This window comes from Macaca fascicularis, chromosome 16 (genome assembly GCF_037993035.2).
Source record: "Macaca fascicularis isolate 582-1 chromosome 16, T2T-MFA8v1.1".
Lineage (NCBI taxonomy): Eukaryota > Metazoa > Chordata > Mammalia > Primates > Cercopithecidae > Macaca > Macaca fascicularis.
In genome coordinates this window covers 73,202,447-73,226,838 of record NC_088390.1, presented here as the reverse complement: position 1 = coordinate 73,226,838, position 24,392 = coordinate 73,202,447, and the positions used below count along the sequence as shown (strand labels likewise).

Here is a 24,392-nt window from a genome sequence, read left to right as displayed (position 1 = left end):
CTCTAAACAAGCTAATGGCACTGTGAAATGAAGAAGGACTTTGTGGTGACTGGGAAAAGGAACCCCGATTGTGTGTTCTTGCTGCAGGGATGTCCTCAGTGTTCTTATTCTCTTTGGCTCTGGCTGTGGGTCATTGGAAGACACTGTCCTAAAGACAGTTCTATTTTTTTCTGCCTTTTTAAAAAATAGAATACTTACAGTAATTTCACAAAAAAAAAAAAAAAAATGGCCATCTGTGAAAGGCCTATTTCCAACGTGCTCCGCCTGCCCACTCTGGAATACGTTTCTTGTGTTAACATTATAGATTAATTTCTCCCTCCCTAATAATCATTTAAGTACAGTGAATTATTCTGGCTTGCCTATGAACTCGCTATTCTGCTCCTTGGTGCCAATGGCTAGAACTAAAAAAAGAAAAATCAATTAACCTTATGCTCCTGGTATTTGTATAAACTGCTATTGATCACAGGCAGGATGAGTGGAAATTTGAAGGCTGTTCTTGGCCATTTCATTCACCTTAATTATAAATCAGAATAAAAGGCTACAAAATTCAAAGCGATGGTGGATCAGAATCTTGGAGCTTTTATTTTTCTGGCAAAGCAGAAAGCGCTTTCCTTCCCTCGGTGAGCCTTCTGGTTGCTGGGCCAAATCCCTCCTCCCCGTGGTGCCTCAACGCTCACCTGAAGCTGACAGGCAGGTGGACACCCACTGCTCCCTCAGTCACTGAAGATTACCCTTTCCAGAGGTGACATCTGTTTTAAACTTAAAATTTCTTCTTACATAGACTCTTCTGAACATTATGGATCTTTCTTTCTTTTTTTTTTGAGACGGAGTTTCATTCTTGTCACCCAGGCTGTAGTGCAATGACGCAACCTTGGCTCACTGCAAACTCCGCCTCCCAGGTTCAAGTGATTCTCCTGTCTCAGCCTCCTGAGTAGCTTGGATTATAGACACCTGCCACCACGCCCAGCTAATTTTTTTTTTTTTTTTGAGACGGAGTCTCACTGTCGCCCAGGCTGGAGTGCAGTGGCGCGATCTCGGCTCACTGCAAGCTCCGCCTCCTGGGTTCACGCCATTCTCCTGCCTCAGCCTCCTGAGTAGCTGGGACTACAGGTGCCCGCCACCACGCCCAGCTAATTTTTTGTATTTTTAGTAGACATGGGGTTTCACTGTGTCAGCCACGATGGTCTCGATCTCCTGACCTCGTGATCCACCCACCTCGGCCTCCCAAAGTGCTGGGATTACAGATGCCCAGCTAATTTTTGTATTTTTAGTAGAGACGGGATTTCACCACATTGGCCAGGTTGGTCTCGAACTCCTGACCTCAGGAGATCCACCCACCTCGGCCTTCCAAAGTGCTGGGATTACAGGCGTGAGCCACCAGGCCTGGCCTACAGGCCTCTTTTTGATGACTTGGGTTTGTTGTTGAGAACATCAGGCTGAGCTGACGGCCCTCCCTGAGCTGACGGTCCTCCCTGAGCTGATGGCCCCCACTGAGCTGACGGCCCTACCTGAGCTGACAGTCCTCCCTGAGCTGATGGTCCTCCCTGAGCTGACGGTCCTCCCTGAGCTGACGGCCCTCACGCCCCGGGAGCAGAGGATGTTTGCCATTGTGCTTCCTTGAAGAGATCCCTGAAACCAGCTGGCCTTGTGTTTTGCTCATAAAGAGGAAGAGCTAGTTATTCGCTGCCTGTGTCCAGGGCTCACAGCACTGCTGTCTGCGGTTGTCTTTGCTTTTGTTTTTACAAAATAATCCCTGCAAAATGATTGTCCCATCTTCCAGAAAATCATCATCTTCATGGTGGCACATGGTAGCTTTTTAGGGACAGACATGGCTCTGTCCAGGACTGGACTCTCCCACTGCTGACTGCCACAGGGGCAAGTTCTTCCCTCACATCTGAGCCTCCAGGCTTGCCACTGTCAGGAGAGATGACCGCCACCATGGGACACTGCCACCACCCGGGGAGTCAGCCACCATCAGGGGAGACGACCACCGCCAGGGGAGACGGCCACCACCCGGGGAGTCAGCCACCATCAGGGGAGACGGCCACTGCCAGGGGAGACGGCCACCACCCGGGGAGTCAGCCACCATCAGGGGAGATGGCCACCGCCAGGGGAGACGGCCACCACCCGGGGAGTCAGCCACCATCAGGGGAGATGGCCACCGCCAGGGGAGACGGCCACCACCCGGGGAGTCAGCCACCATCAGGGGAGATGGCCACCGCCAGGGGAGACGGCCACAACCCGGGGAGTCAGCCACCATCAGGGGAGACGGCCACCGCCAGGGGAGATGGTCACTGTTCCACACATCTGACACTGGTCACTCTCCTCTTTCTGTTCTCCTTTATGTGTGACCTTATACAGAATCCAGCCCACAGCTGTACTGCAGATGTTGACCTTAATGTCACTGTGAGATGGAAAGTCCTGTGCGAACCTCCTGATGGATCATGGCATTGTGAGATGCTTTTTGTGGTGGGATCGCATTTTGCGTGGCACTGCGGTCTAAAGGTTAACTTTAGTCAAGTCACTCTGGCAGTCAGGAAGAGGATTAAGACAGCACACTAGAGGAACCATGATTCCCTGATAAGCTCTGTAGGCTGTCCAGCAATGGAATACTTCTACCCTCCTGAGAGAAGTCAAGTGATTCTGGAAGACTCTTTCATTGGAGGTTCAAAAAATTTAAAAATTAGTAAAACAAAGATGAAAGACTCCTGATCCTCCAAGCTCAATCTTATCTGTAGAAGCAGTTTGCAAATAACCGTGAGAACTTCAAGTCCCGCTTCTGGCATTTGGTAATAAGCAAAGGTTTAATTCCATGGGAGCCAGAAGCGGGATCGCACGTGAAAACAGCTACTTGTCCTTAAGCCTGCAAGTCTCAGGGAAGTTGATTCGCCAGCGTTTGCTAAAAAACCATCAGGCAGTCTTCACCAAGACAGAAAAGGCTGGTCAGCCAGGGTCATAAGAACTGCTGAGAGGCGACAGCCACTCAGAAATGGGCTCGCGGTGAGAGCTGCTGGCTGCGTGACGTTTGCCTGATCCTCTCTCCGGCAGCACTCTTTAGGCTTGCATTGCTACGTCTCCCTTTGAAATAACAAAACGACCCGTCAGAGAATGCTCAGTTCTGTAAACACGTTTCACTTTTCAGTTAGCTCTGGGTCAGGGAACCATAGTACATTTTTCACCAAGGAAGCTGGAAAACCACATCCCAGAATAACTTTTCTACGCCGCTAGTTCTCTCCTGCTGCTTTGTATGAACCATGGTGTATTGTGCAGCTTCGACTTTGGTTGCTTGTTGCTGTTCTAAATGTCCTCTCCAGCCACTGGAATGGCTCTTGGCATGGTGTCTCTGCTCCAGCGTGTCATCACCGAACAGAGTGCAGTCCTCAGAGACCGCTGAAGGCGGTGGTGCCAGCCCTTGCATGACATGCTGCGACGAGCCTCACTTGGCTGGCACAGTACAAGGACTAGAGGAAACAGCTCTCAAGAGACACATCGCTGCCCTTCCAGGAATCAGAGCTTGCCCCATTTATCTCTCTGCCCTTGACACGCTCTGCTTTTGGACAGTGTCTGTGGGTCCCCCTGCAGCCACCTGCTTCTATCTTCACTGTCGTTGTTCCCTCTGTGGGCCCATTTCCTCTCCGTCTGTATTCTTTCTACCTTCTTCCTCTTTTGTGCACAGGTTTTCCAGCAGATCACGGACTTCTGCCTGAGAAATCTCTTCCTTCTTTCAGGCCAGAGCTCTCACCAGGTAGGGCCTTTCACATGATATCTCCAGTTTTGGGGCCTGGGTCCACAATTTCTGCCTCCATTTGAGTTCAGGGGCTATTTCTTCATAGCCAGGGGCAATTTATCCTTCCTTCTTAATTTTAACCAGCATTCAGTTAAAAAACAAAAACAAAAAACCCAGCAAACAGTAGCGCTCCAGGAATAAAATATAAATAAACACTGCTTCTAACTCAGCTGCCTGCCGTGGGTACAGCTTTGCTCCCAGTGATTTCCACGACCACAGGGAACAATTCACATTCTTGCCTGCTGGAGCCAAGTCGCCCTCGTCTTCCCTACGTCTGAGCTTAGGGCCGAGTATCCACAAAACGTGGGAGACTATGCAGATAAACACTCTCTTCTGCCATAAGGTGGGAATAAACAGAAAAAGACATGTTTTATGGTTGGTTTTGCTGCAACTCATCTTTTTCTGGAAAGTGACTGACAAATAATTGGATTTTGCTCAACCCTCAAGGCAGGGTCAGTATGCATCTCTACGTTGTTCCTATAAAGAAACTAAGCTGTGTTCAAGATGCTATTGCATAACCTTCATGTTTTAATTTAAGACGACAAATAAATATTAAAGGTAAAAGAGGAAAAAAAAATCCCTAACAGAATTTTCTACTGAGGCCACCTGCAGCATCATTAATCACTCTCCCTAACCCCCCAAAACCTTCAGACCAGGTTTTGTAAGTTGAGGGGCAGAAGCCCATGAGAGCCCCCTGAAATCAGTGTGCAGGGCTGGCTAAAGAAAAGGTGGGGGTAGCAGATACAGAAGGGCCTTATTTGAAATGATGATTCAGGAGGAAGTCAACTGACCTGATTAATTTTAGTTTTTCTTCAGTGTGTGCTAAAAATACCTTAGAAAAATAAAATCCAGTGGGCTCACCAACAGCAGTTTTATTCTTGGGGTAGAGGACACAGAGGCACACATGGTGAGGAAGTTGCTGCTCTAAGAATAAGGCTGTGTGCCACCCAGTTGGCAACTCTGCCACCCGAGGCGGGTCCCCTGGCCTGCTCATGGGGCACCTGTCAGAGGAGATAGATTTGAAAGAAACCAACATGGCAATGCTTCTGAAACTGACTGTGGCATAAAGCAGCTCTCTGCAGTCTCCGTGCAGAGGCACAATGTGAGCCACCTGATGCTGGCCAGGATAGTGGCAGAGCTGGAAGGCACAGTCCGCCCAGCCCTTAGAAACAGGACTTCCCTGGAGGCTCGGCAAAGTGGCAGGTGGTGTGTGAGGAGGCTGACATCTTAAAGGCTCTCAGTTTACTTCGAGAGATATAAGCATGAAAGGCACTGGCTGGTCGCAATCAACAACTAGGGCCGCAGCATCAGCGCCAGGGCAGTCGCTGAGACGGAGCAATGGTGCAGTGGGTGAGGACACAGACTCCTCCAGGTTCCACCACCTATTCGCTGTGTGCTTTCTGGCAAGTTACTCAGCTTCTCTGTGCCCTCCACTGCAAACTGGGGACCACAGTACCCATCTCACAGGGCTGTTGGGATGATTAAGTGAATTAATATTTGTAAGGCACGAAGAACAGGACCTGGCACATAGTGTTTAAATAAATGAAAAAAAATGGGAATCGAACAGGGGGAGTGTGAAAAAAGCTGACAACATCAGAATTGGTGCCTGACACTCACTCCCTGCAGCGGTGACAGTGGTGGAAGAGGGGGCGGGGCCCAGGCCCTGCCTACGAGCTGGCTAGGATGGGGTTGTGCTTCAGGGCTCCCATCGGTGCCAGGCAAATCCAGGAAAGCTGGAGACAGACACGAAGCCTGAGTCCAGCTGAGGACGGAAGGCTATGAATATAGCGCTGCTGGGTGCGAGTCCACAAAGTCCAGACCCAAAGCAGAGCTGCCCTCACTCCCTAATTGTGCGGGGGTGCTCTGCAGCTGCCCAGCTGGAGGGCGAAGTGTGCACAGGGTTCCCCTCCCTGCCTTATCGGTCCTCACTCTCTGAAGGCAGCAGGAATCCTGGCTGCTGAGGCCACAGGACTGAGGAAAGGCTGAAACCTGGCTGGTTTCCTCACCCTGTACAAGCCAGGGGCCACCGGCCTCCTCTCTCCAAGAAAAGAGGTGAGTGGGATACTCCCAGAATCTGGGGATATGGGGCTCAGAAAACAGGCTGCTTTTCTGGACTCACCACTTTGGGCTTGAACGGTGGCTGGATCTCCCTGTTCTCCAGTTTTTCCCAGTCGATCCTCCGGAAGAAAGCATGTTCTCTCACGTCCCTCTCCCCCTCAGGCCCGCAGCCCAGCCGCTTGGCTGGGTGTTTGGTCATTAGCTAGAAAAGAAAAGGAGAAAAAGAGAACAATGGATGTCAAATGCTTCCCAGAGACAGTGCTTTCCATTTGCCTAGCTCTGCCTATAGCCCTGACTTTGTGGGCGCCTGGACAGCATCTCAGAGAGCTGACCAAGACACTCAGTGGCTTGTACGGAGTGAAGCCAACTCACAAAAATGACATTGGCAAGTGCAGCCCTGCCTATGGTGGTTTTCAAGATAAGGGAACAGGGAAGCAATGTGAACCCATGGCCAAATGGAATAAGAAGAATTTAAACAGACATCTCACACGTTATCTATTTTGGAGACACCATGCTATACATGTATCTGGTAATAAAAAAAAAAAACATGCAATCACTAAAAATTGTGTGTGCTGAAAGCATCACAGTCTAGCATCACAGAGGATGCCATAATAAGCATCATATGTCTATGTATTGTCTGGGCTAAAACGTTATCAATCAAAGACTCATAAATTAGAAAAATAAATGCTATAACAAGCAAGGTGACTAGTTAATTCCAACCTGCCTATTGCAGGACACAGAGACAAACAACAGCTATGAGCTCTTTGAAGGCAGACGCCAGTTCCTCCCGACCTCAGTATCTCTCCCAAGTGCCTTGCTCTTGGATGACACGTGACAAATGCCTCACAAATGATCACACTCACCAGATGCTGTTAAGGGTATATTGTACTCCATCTTACTAAGCCTGAAAATAGCTTTGTGATCTAACTCTTGACCATTCAAAACTAGACAGACAAGTCATGATCAGCGACTCTATTCCTAGAGCATTTCCTCAACCAAAGTGTGTGTATATCTTCACCAAAACACACGCCCCAGAAGGTTCACAGCAGTTCTGCTTGTAACAGCCTCAAACCAAAGCAAGAACCATCCAAATATCCACCAGAAGTAGAATGGATAAGGAAACGATGGTGTGTTCACACGGCGGAACACTGCACAGCAATATGACAGGAGGAACTACAACCCCACACAATGATGCAGACAAAATCCTCAATCACGATATTGAGTGAAAGCAGCCAGGCCAGGAGCAACACTACAAGGTTCAGTTTGTGCAGAGTTCAAAACAGGCCAAGACTAATCCATGCTGTCCAAACTTCGGGGGCAGGTTATCTTGGGGCGGGGTAGTGACTGTAGATGGGACAGGAGGGGGCTTCCAGGGTGGTGGAAACACGGTTTCCTGAGCTGGGTGCAATTATACGGGTGGATTCATTTTGTGAAGATTCATTTATCAGCATATTGATGATTCGTGCCATTGCTGTATGTATGCTATGGCTCAAGAAAAGTGCAGCAAACAAAGAACTAACTAAGTCGCACCAGGTGAGACAGGCGACGAGAGCACACACTTTCTATGGGCCTCTGACGACATCTGGTAGTCCCCACCACAATTTTATGAAATGGATTAGAATGAAAAGTGCAGTACAGTCATTAGGTGACTGGGCCAGAGTCCCAGGAAGTATTGGGATTCCAATCCATTCTCCCGGCCTTCACTTTCCCCACTGTGCCCTGTGTGACACCAAGCCCCAACCGTCGACGGCCAAAATGCAGTGGTGTGGGTTTGTGGTATTTCTGCCATCTCTCTTAGAAGTGTGGGGAAAGTATTTCTCCTACCAAAGCTCTTGGTCTATGATCACAAAAGGTATCCAAATCGACTTACTCCTTTGCAGATGGAAACAGCCTCCTTGGACAAGGATTTTGGATAGGAAACGTTGTGCTCCATGATAGACTGAAACAGCTCGTCTTCATCTTCACCATCAAATGGAGGCTGTTGTGGAAAAAAAGAAAGATGGGAAGGTATTTAGGCAGAGTAATTCTTTCACATGGTACCTGAAGAGCCAATTCAGCACCAAGGAACTGACCAGGTTTCTCAGCCCCCCGCAGGCTGCACAGTTAGCTCAGTGAACTTGAGGGTTTATTTGATTATCTTTAATGAGGTTGACGGTTGTGTGTTTTTCATTTTTTCCCCTCTGTCTCATTAATTATCTTGCCCTGGGCAACCCAAACAGTCTTCAGGGAAAGTGTTTTTGAGTAATGTTTTTAATGATTTGCAAATAAACTATGATTAATCCATTAATCTTGTAAGCATGTGCTAAAAATCTAATTATGATCAAGTTAGGTTACAGACGGCTTTGTAGTCAGAAGGTAGGGGTGGCCGGTAGAAAATGCCAACACTTTCATTTGGGGTGAAGGGGACTTGAGAACATGGCCTAAGAGGACGTCCCCAGTAATTCACACCAGGCCTCTGACCCAACAAGGAGCTGCTTTGCTGGGGGGGGGCCTTCCACCTGCACAGCGGCAGTGATGGGACCTCAGCTTCCATTGGACGACTCCTCCCTCGTCCACTTTGACTGGGTTCACAGTTACCAGGCTGAGACAGGAAGGCACGCTGGCCCCGTGGGAGCTCATGGCTTTAGAGTCAGGTGGATCTGGACCAGAATTCTAGCTCTACTAACTTCCTAGCTGGGTGTCCACAGGCAAATGACTTCGTTCTTTAAAACACAGTTCTCCAACTGATAAGATGGGCTTTCTGGGAGTAAAGTGCCTTGTATTTTGTGTTGTACCCGGTAAGTGCCCAATGAAGGCAACTTAGTGGTGCTATTTTTATTAAGGCAGAGCAACTTTCTTGGGAAGGGCCTTGGAATCTTCTAGGAAGAAAGGCTGAGCTCACAATGCCCTTTGAACTTTTTCCTCCAGCATGTCTGTAGTCCTGAGGGATCCATTACTTCCCTGTCACTCTGGCGGGATGGCACAGGAGGAAAGCGTTCATGGGAAATTCCGTAATGCTTCCCTTTGGCTTTGTAACCTTGAGCTTAGCATAAGAAAGGCAGAGCAGGGCCCAGCGCTTGTACAGAATCCTTTTGTTTAATCTGGAGGTGTTCCCTTCTCGTGGGAAAGAGGAGTCAGTCACTGGCTGACATGGGCAGGTCACACAGTGACGGTGTTTGGCTTAATTTTGAACTGAGTCCTGGATCACAGGTAACTGTGCAGTAGTCAGAAGGATGCCCTTCTTATCAAACATTTTCTCCCAAGTCAGAGGCAGCCGTTGAGCCAAGCAGATCCCTCCCCTCAACCACCACCCACAAATCACCTCAACCTGTTCATCCAGCACCCGAGACCTGACCTCAGTCTCCTGCCCAGTCCTGAACGGGAGCCACGTGCCCTGAGGAAAAGATGCCAAGTCTATAAAGAGCCCCACTGGGAGGACAGAGAGAGGCCTGGGTGTCTGGTACCACTCAACATTTTTTTGGTCTGGAAATACAACAGGCCTCTTTTTCTGTTGTAAGTGCCTGGTGTAAAGAAGGTTTAATTTGGCTGAAGCTACAGGTGAGTGAAGAGAGCTAAAATGAGCCTGCCTGTGAGGGACTCAGAGCAGGGCAGGGGCAGCTGGCCACAGCGACTTCCACCAGTAGGAATAACATGGAGACTGGGAGGCCCCCAGGGCAGCTTGGAGGGGCACCCACCAGGGGGTGCAGGCTGCTGACAGCCACCTGTGCCAGCAGGGACAGCCACCTGTGTCAGGAGGAACAGCCACCTGTGCCAGCAGGGACAGCCACCTGTGTCAGCAGGGGGACAGCCACCTGTGTCAGCAGGGACAGCCACCTGTGCCAGGAGGGACAGCCACCTGTGTCAGGAGGGACAGCCACCTGTGCCAGCAGGGACAGCCACCTGTGTCAGGAGGGACAGCCACCTGTGCCAGCAGGGACAGCCACCTGTGCCAGGAGGGACAGCCACCTGTGCCAGCAGGGGGACAGGTAGCTTCCATCTGTAGAGGGCAGGGCAGGCAGGCAGTGGTGGGGGAGAGCTGTGATGGAGCTACAGTGCAGGTTGGCCCTGTGTCCGCCCCACCGTATCTTCCCCACCCAACAGCACGCAGCCTGCTTCTTCTGGACACCTATTATAGGCCACCCATGACATTTTCCCTCATCACTGATCCATAAACCTGGCTGAGTTTTGGAGAAGGAGGTTTTTGTAACTAAAACAAATGTAGTGGCTGGGCGTGGTGGCTCACGCCTCTAATCCCAGCACTTTGGGAGGCCAAGGTGGGTGGATTACCTGAGGTCAGGAGTTCAAGACCAGCCTGGCCAACATGGCGAGACTTCATCTCTACTAAAAACACAAAAAATTAGCCGACTGTGGTGGCACACGCCTGTAGTCCCAGCTCCTCGGGAGGCTGAGGCATGAGAATCACTTGAACCCAGGAGGCAGAAGTTGCAGTGAGCTGAGACTGCGCTGCTGTACTCTAGCCTGAGAGACAGAGCAAGACTGTTTCCAAAACAAAAACATGGCATGGTTTCTGCTCAGGGCGTGGCCTGCACCCTGCAGGGGTGCAAGGTTCCTGAACTGGCTGTGTGACACTCTCTGCAATGCAAACGTGACCTGGCGGGGAAGGGCGCAGAGGCTCTGCTTCCAGGTCACTGATTGGCACCTCACCATGTGGCCCAAGAGGGCCTCTGGTCAGGGTCAGACACATACTTTCCAAGTCTTAGCGCAAAATGAAAACGGGAGTCCCTCATTTCAAAACTACGAAGAATTTCCAGATGGCGACAGCATAGCACCAAACCAAATGCAAAGCCCTGTGCGACCGTGTAGGCTGCATGCCCCCGAAGTGGGCTAAATGGGGTGCACCTTGTTGGGCAGCGACAAAGGTGCCAGCAAAATTCAACCAGCCTCTCTGGAGGTGCTTGAATCTTAGCTGCAGGAATGCTGCAGGGGCCAAGTCACAGACAATGCAAACCAAAGGCCTAAGAGAAACGTTCTCTAAGAAACACAGGTGGAGCTTCCCCAGGAATCTGGCTTGAGTAGAGCAATGAGAAGCTTCTTCTCATTTGAAGACGATTAGATCAATGCAGCTGCGGCCACCCCACCTCCAAATGTGGAAGGCCAGAAATTGTTTGGGGAACATTCTGTGCAGGGCACTGGCCTACCACATCTACTTAGTTGTCTCCTGGCAAGGGAACCAGCTTTGCCAGGTGAGCTGTCCCCACATACGCTCATTTCTGAAGGCGAATGGCTGTATCAGGGATTCGATTCTGTAGACCAAAGGAGGACTTTTACTGTCAAGTCTTCTTTGGGTCCCACTGAAGGCTGGATACGGACACTCCCCAAAGAATATTCCTCAGAACACTAATCCTACAGCATCTTCCTAGGTCCAAGTTTGCATCCTATACCCCACTCTGGCAATTCGCTTTAACATTTAAATTGTAAAGGTCCTGAGAAGTCCTGCAGTGAACAACGCTGTTTAACTCAATGTGAATTCTTAGTCCAGGGCTGGAAGGATCCTCAGAGGCCTCTTAGGCTTGTGTGGTGGAATAAGATGCTTAAGCTATAACAAAGCCATAAGACCAAATGCTCCTGTGACAGAGCCTGTGCATTCCAACCTTGATGTGGCCCCAAGGATTAGGGATTCTCCGTCACCACATCCCAGGGAGGGGACATATCTCTGTCCCTCACGTTTTTCACTGCTGTGAGTCCATGTTGTCTAATAAGGCAGGAGCATTGTGGGCACGAGGGGAGGAGCAGCGACAGTGACCACAGTGGCGTTCACTTCTCAGCCCCTCTCTGCACGTCAGGTGCTGTGCAGAGAGCTTGGGTGGCACTGCTCACTCAATCCGCAAATCAGTCTCAGGACACAGGTGCTAACCCAGACATCCTGAATTTGGAGCCCGGGGCTCTTAGCCATTATGAGCAATTCTGCCTGCCCTGCTGTGAAGGGTGACATCCAGCACTGCTCCTGGTAGGGGTGAAGTCAGGTGGGGGGGCGGGTACTCGGCTACAGGCCCACCCAGCATGTAAAGAGAACTCTGATGAGGGCAAGGGTGTTGCGGTAAATTTTAGAAGGCTGATTCACAGCCTACACAATGTGCAGTGATGAGTTCTGAAAATGAAGAGGTGGGGCAGCCCCGGGGGCCTGAGATGTTTCAAGTCATCTCATAGAGAGCGACCAGCCTCTGGGCTAGAGACCTGGCATGGTTTCCCAGCTCTAATGAATTGATGGGAATCAGGCTGGCTCCCTCCTTCCCAGCTGCTGGCCAATGCAGCTTCTGTGCTTCCCCAAATTCCTGCTGGCTGAAGATGGCATGAACCTGAAGAAGGTAAAAGAGGGCTGCTCTTGGGTGTAGGGGAGAGGAGTACTTAAGTGCCTTCTCCCAGTTTTGGAATACCATCAAATCAAAGGCATCCTTTTTCCTAATCTGTTTCCTCTGTTGCAAAGATAGAGACTATTTTTTTTTTTAATTGTGATAAAACATATATAACACAGGCTGGGTGTGGTGGCTCACGCCTATAATCCCAGCACTTTGGGAGGTCGAGGCGGGCAGATCACAAGGTCAAGAGTTTGAGACCAGCCTGGCCAACATGGTGAAACCCCGTCTCTACTAAAAATACAAAAATTAGCTGGGCATGGTAGAGGGCGCCTGTAGTCCCTGTTACTTGGGAGACTGAGGCAGGAGAATTGCTTGAACCCAGGAGGCGGAGGTTGCAGTGAGCCGAGATTGCACCACTGCACTCCAGCCTGGGCGACAGAGTGAGACTGTCTCACAAAAACAACCAACCAAAAAAACAAAACCATATATATGTGTGTGTGTGTGTGTGTATGTGTGTATACGTATTATATAACACAAAATTTACCATCTTAACCACTTTTAAGTGCACTGCACTGAGGTATTAAGTACGTTCATGTTGTTCCATAACCATCATCACTGGCCATCTCCAGAACTTTTTCATCTTCCCAACTGAAACTCCACGCACAAAACAGACTCCCCATTCTCCCGTCCCCTCAGCCCCTGGCAGCCACCATTCGGCTTTCTGTCGCTATGATTTGACTACTCTAGGCATCTCATATAAGTGGGGTGATACATGTCCCTGTGACCGGCTTACTTCAAGATGTAGACTATTGGTATCTTAACTGTGCCTTCGGGGATCAGTAAGGATAGGCTGGGTCCTGCTGTGGAAACAAACAACTGAGACCATCTCCAAAGCATAAGACAACACGTTTCACTTCCTGCTTATGTTACCTGTACACTGGGGGTCAGAGAGGCCCCTCCTGGTTGCACTCGGGGACCCACTGGGATGGAGCAGCCACCATCATGGTCTTGCGGCAGCAAAGGTTGGTGCAGCAGCTCTTCAGTGTCTTGTACCTGCGCTTCCAGCCCCACCCTGGAGTACCTCCCCTCTGATCTCATTGGCCAGTGCTGGTCATATGCTGCTCCCTGACACCCCACAAATACACGAGAAAGGAAGTACAATCCTACCGTGACAGGAGGGAGGAAGACTACGAGTACCTGGTAAAATGACCAGCACATTCAGAAAAGCTCCCTGGAGCCCGTTTTATATTTTTGTTTTTTTTTTTAGATGGAGTCTCACTCTGTTGCCCAGGCTGGAGTGCAGTGGTGCGATCTCAGCTCACTGAAACCTCTGCCTCCCAGGTTCAAGTGATTCTCCTGCCTCAGCCTCCCGAGTGGCTGGGATTACAGGTGCACGTCACCACACCCAGCGAATTTTTTGTATTTTTAGTAGAGACGGGGTTTCACCATCTTGGCTAGGCTGGTCTTGAACTCCTGACCTCAAGTGATCTGCCTGCCTTGGCCTCCCAAAGTGCTGGGATTACAGGTGTGCACCACCACGCCTAGCTTGAAGCCCTATTTTAAATGAAAATTATGTAATATGGTGGGGAAGGGAAGTCTACGAAAAAAGCATCCCCATTCCCTTTACCTGGTCACAAAAATTGCTCTCATTTTTATATAGGTTCTTATGCTTCCTTATATTATTTTCTTTTTTCTTTCTTTTTTTTTTTTTTTTTGAGATAGAGTCTTGCTCTGTCACCCAGGCTAGAGTGCAGTGGTGCAATCTTGGCTCACTGCAACCTTATGCCTCCCAAGTTCAAGAGATTCTCCCGCCTCAGCCTCCTGAGTAGTTGGGATTACAGGCGTGCACTAGCACGCCCAACTAATTTTTGTATTTTTAGTAGAGACAGGGTTTCACCATCTTGGCCAGGCTGGTCTACAAACTCCTGACCTCGTGATCCACCCACCTTGGACTCCCAAAGTGCTCGGATTACAGGTGTGAACCACTGTGCCCGGCATCTTATATTATTTTCAAATTATGATGCAAAATTTGGAGTTTTTTTTTCACTGACTGTTGCAAATACATTTTCTTTGTTGCCACCAGTGTTCCCACGAGCTGAATGCCACCGAGGTGATGCGTCATCAGGACAGATCCACTGGTCCACAGCACATTTACAATTGCTTCCAGCATGTACCCTCATCACTAAGGCTACTAGAGACACCTGTGCATCTCCTGTTTTCTTCTCTGAATCACATCCCCATAATAACTTCCCAGGTGTGGCATCCTGTAGCCTAAAAAAATGTGAACACATTTACGGCCTTTGTTAAGTCTCTCTAGGTTTAAGTCTCCCTGGAGCATGTGACAGGTAATTACTTGCTCTCAGGCCCTGGTGTTGAAGGCAAGGGAATGGTGAAAAGTTATTAATTCTATTCCTTTTCCTTTCCAGTACTGCCAGCCACTTAGCCTGGGGACCATGGGTGTAATGTGTCACTGAGGTGCTTCAGTACATGACCATTTTGGATGCCTTCTCTTGCCTCTTTACCCCATTCCCATGGTTTTTAATTTCTACAAATCTGGACTCAATGTTCCAAGCTAAGCTACCTGCTGAAAAGTCTTGGGTTGGTGTAAATATTTTCTGAATGGGTTCTATCCCCTCTCGCCCAGCTCCTTCCCACTTTAACAATATGTGATTGTGAGTTTTAAACCGACACATGAGGGATGATGGTTCAGATTTTGCAAAAAACTATTTCTAATCACAGGTGTGAGCCACCTCACTGCACTGGTGCATCTTAGCTAGGAAGTGGTCATGGAGGCCACGCTTATTTGCAAATCACAGAAACCTGGGCTGGGGGCCGGGCATGCTCCCCTGGACAATTCAGGCCGAAGCTCTGAGATGAAGTGGCGATTACTGATTCAGTAGGAGTGAAGTCAAAGCATAAATAACCCAGGGAGAAAAGGGCATAAGGAGAGGGCTGGTCCCTTTATGACGATCACCGAGAACACTTCCAGGCGCAAGATGCTCATTAGAGTGCTGGGTAAACACTATTTATGCCCCAAAAGTGTTCGTATTTGTCAAGCAGTCCAGGAACTGAATAAAGACTCAGGCTGTTTATTCTTAACTGCCCCCTTGGCTGCTGACAATAAATAAAGCAAATGAGAAGAAAATGGCAATAAACTATTTTTTTCCTGCTCATCTTCAGTCCTCTGCGATCAAAGAGGACAAACTTAGACCAAAACCCTGTCAACAACTGTATCATTAATCTTACTTTTCAGTAACAACGTCTATACCCTTTGCTGGGTCTCCAGGATTGCTGAAGCTTGGAGGGGCTGTGGATAATACTGGGTAGAGCCTTCATTATCCTTTCTGAGCTGAGTCGCAGCCTAGGAATACGTTTAAATTTGCATTGAGTCAGAGAGAAAGATGAAGGGGCTTTGAATGAAACCACTGTGTTTGTGGCAGGTGAGGTGGAGATTTAGAGGAACAAAGACTGTTGTTATCTGTGCCTGCCATTGCACCAGAGTGTGGGATGCCTTTAAGGAGTCTTTTTTTTTTGTTTGTTTGTTTTTGGAGACAGGGTCTCACTCTCTCACCCAGGCTGGAGTGCAGTGGTGTGATCAAGGCTCACTGCCAGCCTTGACCCCAGGGCTCAATCAATCCTTCCACCTCAGCCTCCTGAGTAGCTGGGACTACAGGCGCTTGCCACCACACCCAGCTAATTTTCATATATTTTGTAGAAGGGATTTTGTCATGTTGCCCAGGCTGATCTCCAACTCCTGGATTCAAGTGATGATCCACCCACCTTGGCCTCCCAAGTGCCCCAAAGGGATTATAAACATGAGCCACCTCGCCTGGTCTAAGATGTCATCTTTAAAGAATATCACCGTTTTCAACAGAGATTATGGAGACCGGAAGGTATGCATATAAGGCAGGCTAAGTGGCTCTGAGAAGCAGCATGGGAAATATTGGAAATAGGCCAGAAAGTTTGCAGAGCTGTTGAGAGCAGGAGCCTAGTGCTCTCCAGGGGGCGTAAGCTTAATAGGGAAACCTTTAAATAAGGCCTGGAAACCACCTCAAGGCCAATTTGCAAACGAGGTCTGAGGCCCGTGTCATAGGGCTTCAAAACGCACCACAAATGGGACTTCCCTGCCAGAAAAAAGCATTCCCTGAGCTCTCCCCTAGGGAATGAAGTCCCAGGAAGGCTTGGAGAGGAGAGAAGCCAGGCAGCGGGAGGGAGGAGGACTTTCCCGCAGGCCGGGTTCTGAAATTCTTGTCTCCTGCTGGCCAAGAGTCTACTCACGTGACCTCTTGTAAAGCGCCCTCGGAAACAGATCCTGGCTTCGTTTCCGCCCAGCCTCTTTTGCTTGTTAGTGTATGCAAATGTGACTGTTAATGAAAGCAGGGTTTGTTTTCTGGACTCAAGAGCTGAACATTAAAGTGGGATCAAGAGGGGGACTTGGCTTTTTGCGCCTTCATCAACAGCAGGGCTCCTAGGAGGCCTGTAATTCAGAGCCGAATTTTACTGTCAAAATTTTAAGGAAGGGGAAATTAACTTGAGGAGCAGACAACTCCTGTTTCCCCAGCTGTTGACTCACTGACAGTGATTGTGTATGAACTGCCTTTCTGTGTTTACACACAGACGTATATGGCCTAAGAGGAACGCTTTGGTGGGGCGGGGGGGAGGGGGGCACTAAATAAATAATAAACCACTCTTTTGATGTCAGTCAAGTCTTAACACCATTGAGAAATAATGATCAAATGCAAGCTAAAGCTTTATGTCTTTCAATGTCTACAAGACTATTTCAGTATTTAGGAAATATAATGAAAGACACTAAAAGGAGAGATCATCCACAGCCTCCCATCCTAGAGACAAAGCCCCTGGTCCGGAGATGACCTTCATGTTTGCAGCCTTACAACAGGTGGCTGTTCGGACACGAGCGGGGCAGGAAAGGGCTCCTCCTACCCACCAGGAAACTCAGGCGACCATCACGTGATGGTCAGGTGGTTAACTGTCTCTCTAAAGTAATAACTGGTCGCAGCCAGCACCAAGGAAAGGCAGTCTCCCAATAAAGACAAACACCCGAAACTGGCGAGCAGCAGCTTCCCGGTAAGATCTCAGGAGTTGGGCGAGTGGGCTCACGCATGCGCATGAAGAGGCAACATGGCGGAGTTTCAGCAGTACACCACCTCCTAGGGACGTCTGACTGGTAAGGGAAGAATGCCCCAGCTGAGCACGCCTGTAACTCCAGTAAACACACTGCACATGCCGCCCCTCCCAGGCATTAGCAGGCCACTGCGCGCGGACAGCCCATCCCAAGGGAAGAATCAGGGGAGAAGAGATGTAAGCCCCTGGAAGAATGCCAATGTGTAAACCCCCAGCTCAGAAGTCCAAGAGTGCACTGGATCTCTCGAGTCGCCGGCCTGGCCCTCTTCCAAATGCACTTTATTCTCTTTTGTTCCTGCTCGAATGCTTTTTCATACGCTTTCATTCCTCTCTAAAACTTGTCTTCGGCCGGGTGTGGTGGCTCAACGCCTGTAATCCCAGCACTTGGGAGGCTGAGGTGGGTGGGTCACGAGGTCAGGAGTTCAGGACCAGCCTGACTAAAAATACAAAAATTAGTCGGGCGTGGTGGCGGGTGTCTGTAATCCCAGCTACTATGGAGGCTGAGGCAGAAAGTTGCTTGAACCCGGGAGGCGGAGGTTGCAGTGAGCTGAGATCGCACCACTGCACTCCAGCCTGGGCGACAGAGCAAAACTCCGTCTCAAAAAAAAAAAAAACAAAAAAACTTGTCTTAGGCTCTCACTCTACCTGATGCCCTGCAGTCAAATTCTTTCTCCTGAGGAGGCAAGTAACTGAGGTTGCTGCAGCCTCATAGGGATGCACCACTGCTACCAATAGGACCCAGAGCCTCTTCCTCTCTGGCCTCAGGCCTCCTACTTTCTTCTCTCTCTAGCTCAACTCTGCTCTAGCTTCCATTTCTTAAACACGGCTGCACAATCCCCAGCCTTAGGGCCTTCACGCTGGCAGCTCCCCCTGCCTGGAATGTTTTTTCAACAGATATGCACACAGGCATCCCCATACTTCCTTTAGGTCTTAACCTTATCCTCCCTGGTCATTCTAGCTAAAATTTCAACCTCCCCCAACACGCTCTTCTTTCCTGCTTTATTACTTTTATTCCTAGCTTATCTCTGCTGTGTTACACATTTTCGTTATCTAACCTGTCTGCTGTCTCTCCTCCTCTAAGCTGTAAGCTTCATGAAGGTAAGGATTCTCATCTGTTTTGTTCACCCTTATGGCTGTGCACATCATAAGCGTTCAATGAATAAATACGTGGTGAGTGAATGAAAAAATGAGTCAATGGACGTAACATGTGGGAAGGGAAGACTTTTTCCCCCAGGAACAAAGATGTCTTTGGGGGTGGCTCTGCTGCACGGCATGGCCATCTCTTTCCATTGTCTCTGACTAAGGCTTCTGGCTATGGAGAGTCACAGATCTTGGCACTAGCACATTGAGTGCTGGGAATTATAAGAAGCTGCCCACGGCCGAATCATATGTAGTATAAGGCAGAGATCTGCTGGGTGATTACCAAGCCTGCTTCTCCTGCTGAGCTCTCAGATATGCTATACTTACTGCCTCTTTGTGTCCCAGTGGGGCCAAGTGGCCAGTGGAACCTAGGCAGAAGTGATACGTGCCATTTCTAGGCCGGCCCCTAAGACATCCTATGTGACTGATCATGCTCTCAGCTGAAAGGAGGAGGAATTAGTGGAGAGATCTGAGACCCTAAAAGATGGTGGCGCTGACAGATGCGAGAAACTTGAGTCTATGAATGACCCTGTGGGTCAGTGCCCCACCCCACATAGGACTTTGCCAAGGATGTGTCCTATGTGGGGGTGGGGCACTGATCCACAGAGTCATTCAAGGACTCAAGTTTCTCGCATCTGTCAGCCCCACCATCTATTAGGGTCTCAGATTTCTCCATTAATTCCTCCTAATTTCAGCTGAGAGCATGAGGACAGTCACATAGGATGTCTTAGGGGCAAGGCCTAGAGGTGGCAGCTAGTACGACTCACCCTGATGACACAGATATTAAGCCATTATATTAGCAAGTGCCATGTAAGGCAATAAGGCACATGGTTATCTGGTACATGTCACATCATAAGGGAAAGCTAATTTACCTTCCTTAACTGGAAGTTCAGCCTCACTGGACTTCTGTGAAAATTACAATGAATTGCCAAAGGTGAGATAGGAGGAGATGGGGAGAATCTATTAAAATGCTTCTTCAAGGTAACTGTCTTCTTCCTTAAACACTGCTACTAATTACACACATGGGCAGCAGGTGGGGCAATCTTTGCAGACAAACTTGCAGGGAACCATAACCCAACCCCAGTTTTAAGATACTGAAAACTTAAGAGGCCACTGCTGTCATCAACGTGCAGTTTTCTTTTTTGACACCGTGCAATGCAGTGGCACGATCTTGGCTCACTGCAGCCTCCGCCTCTGAGGCTCAAGCAATTCTCATGCCTCAACGGCCCAAGTAGCAGAGTTTGCAGACGTGCACCACCACGTTTGGCTAATTTTTGTGTTTTTAGTAGAGATGGCGGTTTTGCCATGTTGGCCAGGGTGGTCTCAAACTCCTGACCTCAGGCGATCCACCTACCTCGGCTTCCAAAAGTGCTGGGATTACAGCCATGAGCCACCATGCCTGGCCAACATGCACATTTCATAATGTGAAACTGACACTGTCTACACTCCAGGTTGAAGCTTTCAATATGGAGTTTCTATGACCAGTGATAATTTCTGTGCATACTGAACGTGATCCACTTTGAAGGGGGAGTTTCTTCCTCTTTCGTCTGGGTCAGGGACGTCACGCCAACACCACCAGCCACACTAAAACGTCAGGTCCTGCTCTCGAGGCCCAACCAGAGCTGAAGTATTCACATAACACAGCAATAAACAAACATGAAAATGTAGCAAAACATTACCTGCCCGGCAAGCATTTCATACAACAGGACGCCATAGGCCCACCAGTCCACAGATTTTCCATATGGCTGATAAGCGATAATCTGTGTGAAAACAGACACATCAGTTACATCAGTGGTAAGTCCAGTAGCCTCTGTCAGAACAGGTAAGTCAAGCAGGTAGGCATTTATACACTCAGTTCATGCAGATGAGGTGCCAAGATCTGTCTTTGATGTTACAACAAGGGAAGAGGATCCTCCAAACCAGACACACCGAGAACTATTACCCCGAAATTCACTGCCCATGGCTGGTTTGGGGAATCTTGTTCTGAATCCACCTGAAGATGCCACAGCACTGTCTGAAGGTAGTTTTAATTATCCTCACTGGCAGAAAGTATGTGGACACTGAGGTGGATTTAATGTTGAGAAAAAGTTAGAGGCTGGGTGCAGTAGCTCACACCTCTAATCCCAGCACTTTGGGAGGCTGAGGCAGGAAGATTGCTTGAATCCAGGAGTTTGAAACCAGATTGGGCAACATAGTAAGATCCTGTCTCTATTTAAAAAAAAATTAAAAAAAAAAAAAAAAAAAAAAGAAGCCAGAGGTCATTCTGAGTCTGACACATAAGATGATTAAACTATGCAACAAGGCCTTACTAAGAGTATAATAGTAAGGATGATGATAAGGAAACGTTGTAATTTTCTTGTGTTGCACAGAGAAGTGCAATGATATACATTCAGTTTGTTGAATGACAGAAGTTTGTAAAACATTTATAAAAAGGTATAAAATGTAGTAAGCAAATATAATATCTGGAGCCAACTGCAACAAAGAAAATTGGAAACAACTGGGAAAATTAAGATACAATCTGGATGTCAGATGATACTGAGGGTTTACCATTCATTTTGTTAGGTGGCATAATGGTATGTTGACTAGTTAGAAAACATGTTTTCTAACTGGGTGTGGTGGTGTGAGTCTGGAGTCCCAGCTACTTGGGAGGCTGAGGCAGGAGGATCATTTGAGCCTAGGAGTTTAAGGCTAGCCTGAGCAACATAGCAAGACCCTGTCTCTTAAAAAGTGATAATAATATTAAAACATTTTTAAAGTGTGCTTATCAGTTAGAAATGAGTATATTTATCGGTGAAATAGATAAGAGATAAAGTATTTATGGGTGAACTGACATAATAAATTTAAAAAACACTTTAATAAATGAGGTGGGAGAAAAACAGATGAAATGAGTTGGCAAATGCTGGCAGCTGTTGAAATTGAGTGATGAGTCTACAGGGGGCTCATTCTACACTTCCTTCTACCTTTGTGGCTATCAGAAGTACTAGAATAATTCTATAACCTCCCTTCGTGGAAGGCAGTAACATGGATTTGAATTTCTAAGTATGGCAGGGCTTATTAAAACACTGGCTCCATTACCTCTCAGGTAGGCTGTGTACCTGCTGCACACAATTCCCAGACCCATGGATCACGTGCCAGGGTTCAAGGTCAAGACACACTTAACAGGTACTCAGCACAACCATTCTGCCATGTCGCTTACAACTTTTACTTTGACATGTTCTGGGTTTTTTTTTTAATGGTCCAGAATGTCTAATTAAATGTCCTGGGACATAAAACTTTCTGCATGTCTGCCCACTTTCATTTCTTTAATGTATTACTAATATTTCTGCATGCAGAATGAGAAACACGAGAACCAACAGTTTGCCTAAGTGTGGGCAGCAACAAGGGTAAACAAGATTAGATCTGGCACCTTTGTAGCTCATTTCCTTGACAAGAAAATGATATAAACATAGAACCTACAAGGAGTCTCTAATTTCTTTTACAACCTTTGTTCTCTTCTGCACATTCTTTTCTGAAAACTTGGAAAATACAAACATAAAAAACCCCAACAAATGAATCTCCAGTCTATTGCTTGGAGATGATACATCTCATTCCAGTTCCAGAAAAAATTTTGCATCAAAGGAGTTGCATATTTTTATAACCTTTGGTACAATGGTAAATTGCTCTCCCAAAAGGACTGGACTGAATTTATCTCCCTGATACCAATGTCACTATATTTTCCATTGCCAGGTAAAACATTTCTGTTAAAAATAATCTTTTTGTGCTTTAAAAAAAAATTCCACAAGCCATGCATGCTCATTAAAAAACAATTAGAAAGAAAATGAAAAGCTAAAGAAATAAGGAAGTGGCCAGGCATGGTGGCTTATGCCTGTACTCCCAGCACTTTGGGAGACCGAGGCAGGTGGATCATGAGGTCAAGACATGGAGACCATCCTGGCCAACATGGTAAAACCCCGTCTCTACTAAAAATACAAAAATTAGCTGGGCGTAGTGATGTGTGCCTGTAGTCCCAGCTGCTTGGGAGGCTGAGGCAGGAGAATTGCTTGAGCCCAGGAGGCGGAGGTTGCAGTGAGCCGAGATTGCTCACCACTGTACTCCAGTCTGGGCGACAGAGCGAGACTTCGTCTCAAAAAAAGAAATAAGGAAGTAAAATTGTTTATGATCTCACTATTCAGAAATATTAATAATGTTATGTTCATATAAAACCTTTCCATATTTTTTCTAGGTGTGATATATGTATGCATATGCATTAAAAACTGAATTATGTGCACCCGCTATTCTGTGGTCAGTTTGTTTATTTAATAATATATCATGAGTATCTTGGCAAGACCTTCAACTATTTCCGCAGGATAAATTCCTGTCAGTAGAATTGCTGGGTCAAAATAAATGCTTCTAACTCAAAAGTACAACTTTTAAATACGCATTGCTATCCAGGCACAGTGGCTCATGCCTGTAATTCCAGCACTTTGGGAAGCCGAGGTGGGTGGATTACTTGAGGTCAGGAATTTGAAGCCAGCCTGGCCAACATGGTGACAACCCGTTTCTACTAAAAATACAAAAAAGTTAGCCGGGCATGGTGGTGCATGCCTGTAATCCCAGCTACATGGGAGGCTGAGGCAGGAGAGTTGCTTGAACACATGAGGCAGAGGTTGCAGTGAGCCAAGATCAACCCCACTGCACTCCAGCCTGGGTGACAGAGCAAGACGTTGTCTCAAAAAAAAAAAAAAAAAAAAAAAAAAAAAAGGCACATTGCCAGGTTATTCAAAATAGTAGCACGTTTACTCCCACCAGTAAACAAGTGCCCATTTTCTGAATTCTCAAACTTCTGGCCTTAAGCATTATCCTAGTTATCTTTCCAGACATGTGCATCTTCATGTAAGCCAGCCCAGTCTTTGGCAAGGAACTACTCAAACTCATTGACTTCACCAAGAGACCTAGGTCTACCTGCTGCTTTTTCTCTCACATTGCAACCCTCCACATCCAATACTTCCCAGATCAGCAGGAAAGTTGGAACCCTCACTCTTGCCTCAACACAGCCGCTCCCATTGCTACTGCTGCCATGGCAGACATTACCATAGAGCTAGAAACATTTAAACACGTACTTCTATCTGGATCAGAAAGAAGCTGCTATGTTAATTTTAGGACTACCTTTAAGTCTTAATAGGGCCAGTCGGGGGGCGTTGCTGATCTTGGCTGGGTGCTCACACATCTGGGAGTCAGCTAAATGCTGGCTGATCTAGGCTGGTGCCATTGTAATCACTGGGCAATTCTGTTTCCATTTGTTTTTTGAAGTTAGAACAGAAAACAGAGCACTGCTATACCACAAAAACACAGATTGACTATATAATTTCCCAATTGCCTAGATTAAAAAATTGTGAAAAACTTAAAATTAGTAAGTGTCTGAACAAATGTTTACATGGAAGCTTTCCTACTCCAGCATTCTACATTTAAACATCCTATCCTATTACCTACTATGGGAGACACTGCCATAGTACATTTAATAACTATTTGTTTAATGAATATATAGATAAGTGAATGGATGCATGAATGAACAAATGAACTTACACATACTTGGATCTGTTTCTGGTCTTTCCATCTGTTTCTCTGGTGGCATTCTCTATTTCCTGCATCTGAATGGCAGAAGCTGTGCCAACTAGAAATGTATAAATCTGAGAGGAAATATAAAGTACTCCCACGAATGGAAGCATTCCACCCATGGGAAACTCTGCTTATCCAGAAAAACCAGGGGGATAATTAAATGAGTGAATGTAAATGGATTTTGTTTGAAAACTGTAGGGTGGTATGCAAACATCAAGCGCTGCTATAATTTTGATCAAATGATAAGTCTCTTCCATTTATCTTAGTGGGAAATCTTCAATTAGTCAAACTGGAAAATATCATTTTAAAAAAGAACTTGAATCAAAGGATTAACGAGCCCAACGATTTTCTTTGAAAAGGATCATAAGACCCAA

At 47.5% G+C, this 24,392-nt stretch overlaps 1 protein-coding gene across 8 annotated transcripts in view; it reads right to left on the bottom strand.

Annotated features, from left to right (window-relative positions):
- PRKCA (protein kinase C alpha) overlaps positions 1-24,392 on the bottom strand; it is a 522,615-nt gene that overhangs the window by 24,651 nt on the left and 473,572 nt on the right. For all 8 annotated transcript variants that reach the window (XM_065532446.2, XM_074020203.1, XM_074020205.1 and 5 more), the window contains 3 exons: positions 20,103-20,183; positions 7,716-7,823; positions 5,907-6,047 (listed from right to left, as the gene is read on the bottom strand). In XM_065532446.2, the coding sequence (XP_065388518.1) occupies positions 5,907-6,047; positions 7,716-7,823; positions 20,103-20,183 (330 nt within the window). The remainder of the gene's footprint in view (positions 1-5,906; positions 6,048-7,715; positions 7,824-20,102; positions 20,184-24,392) is intronic.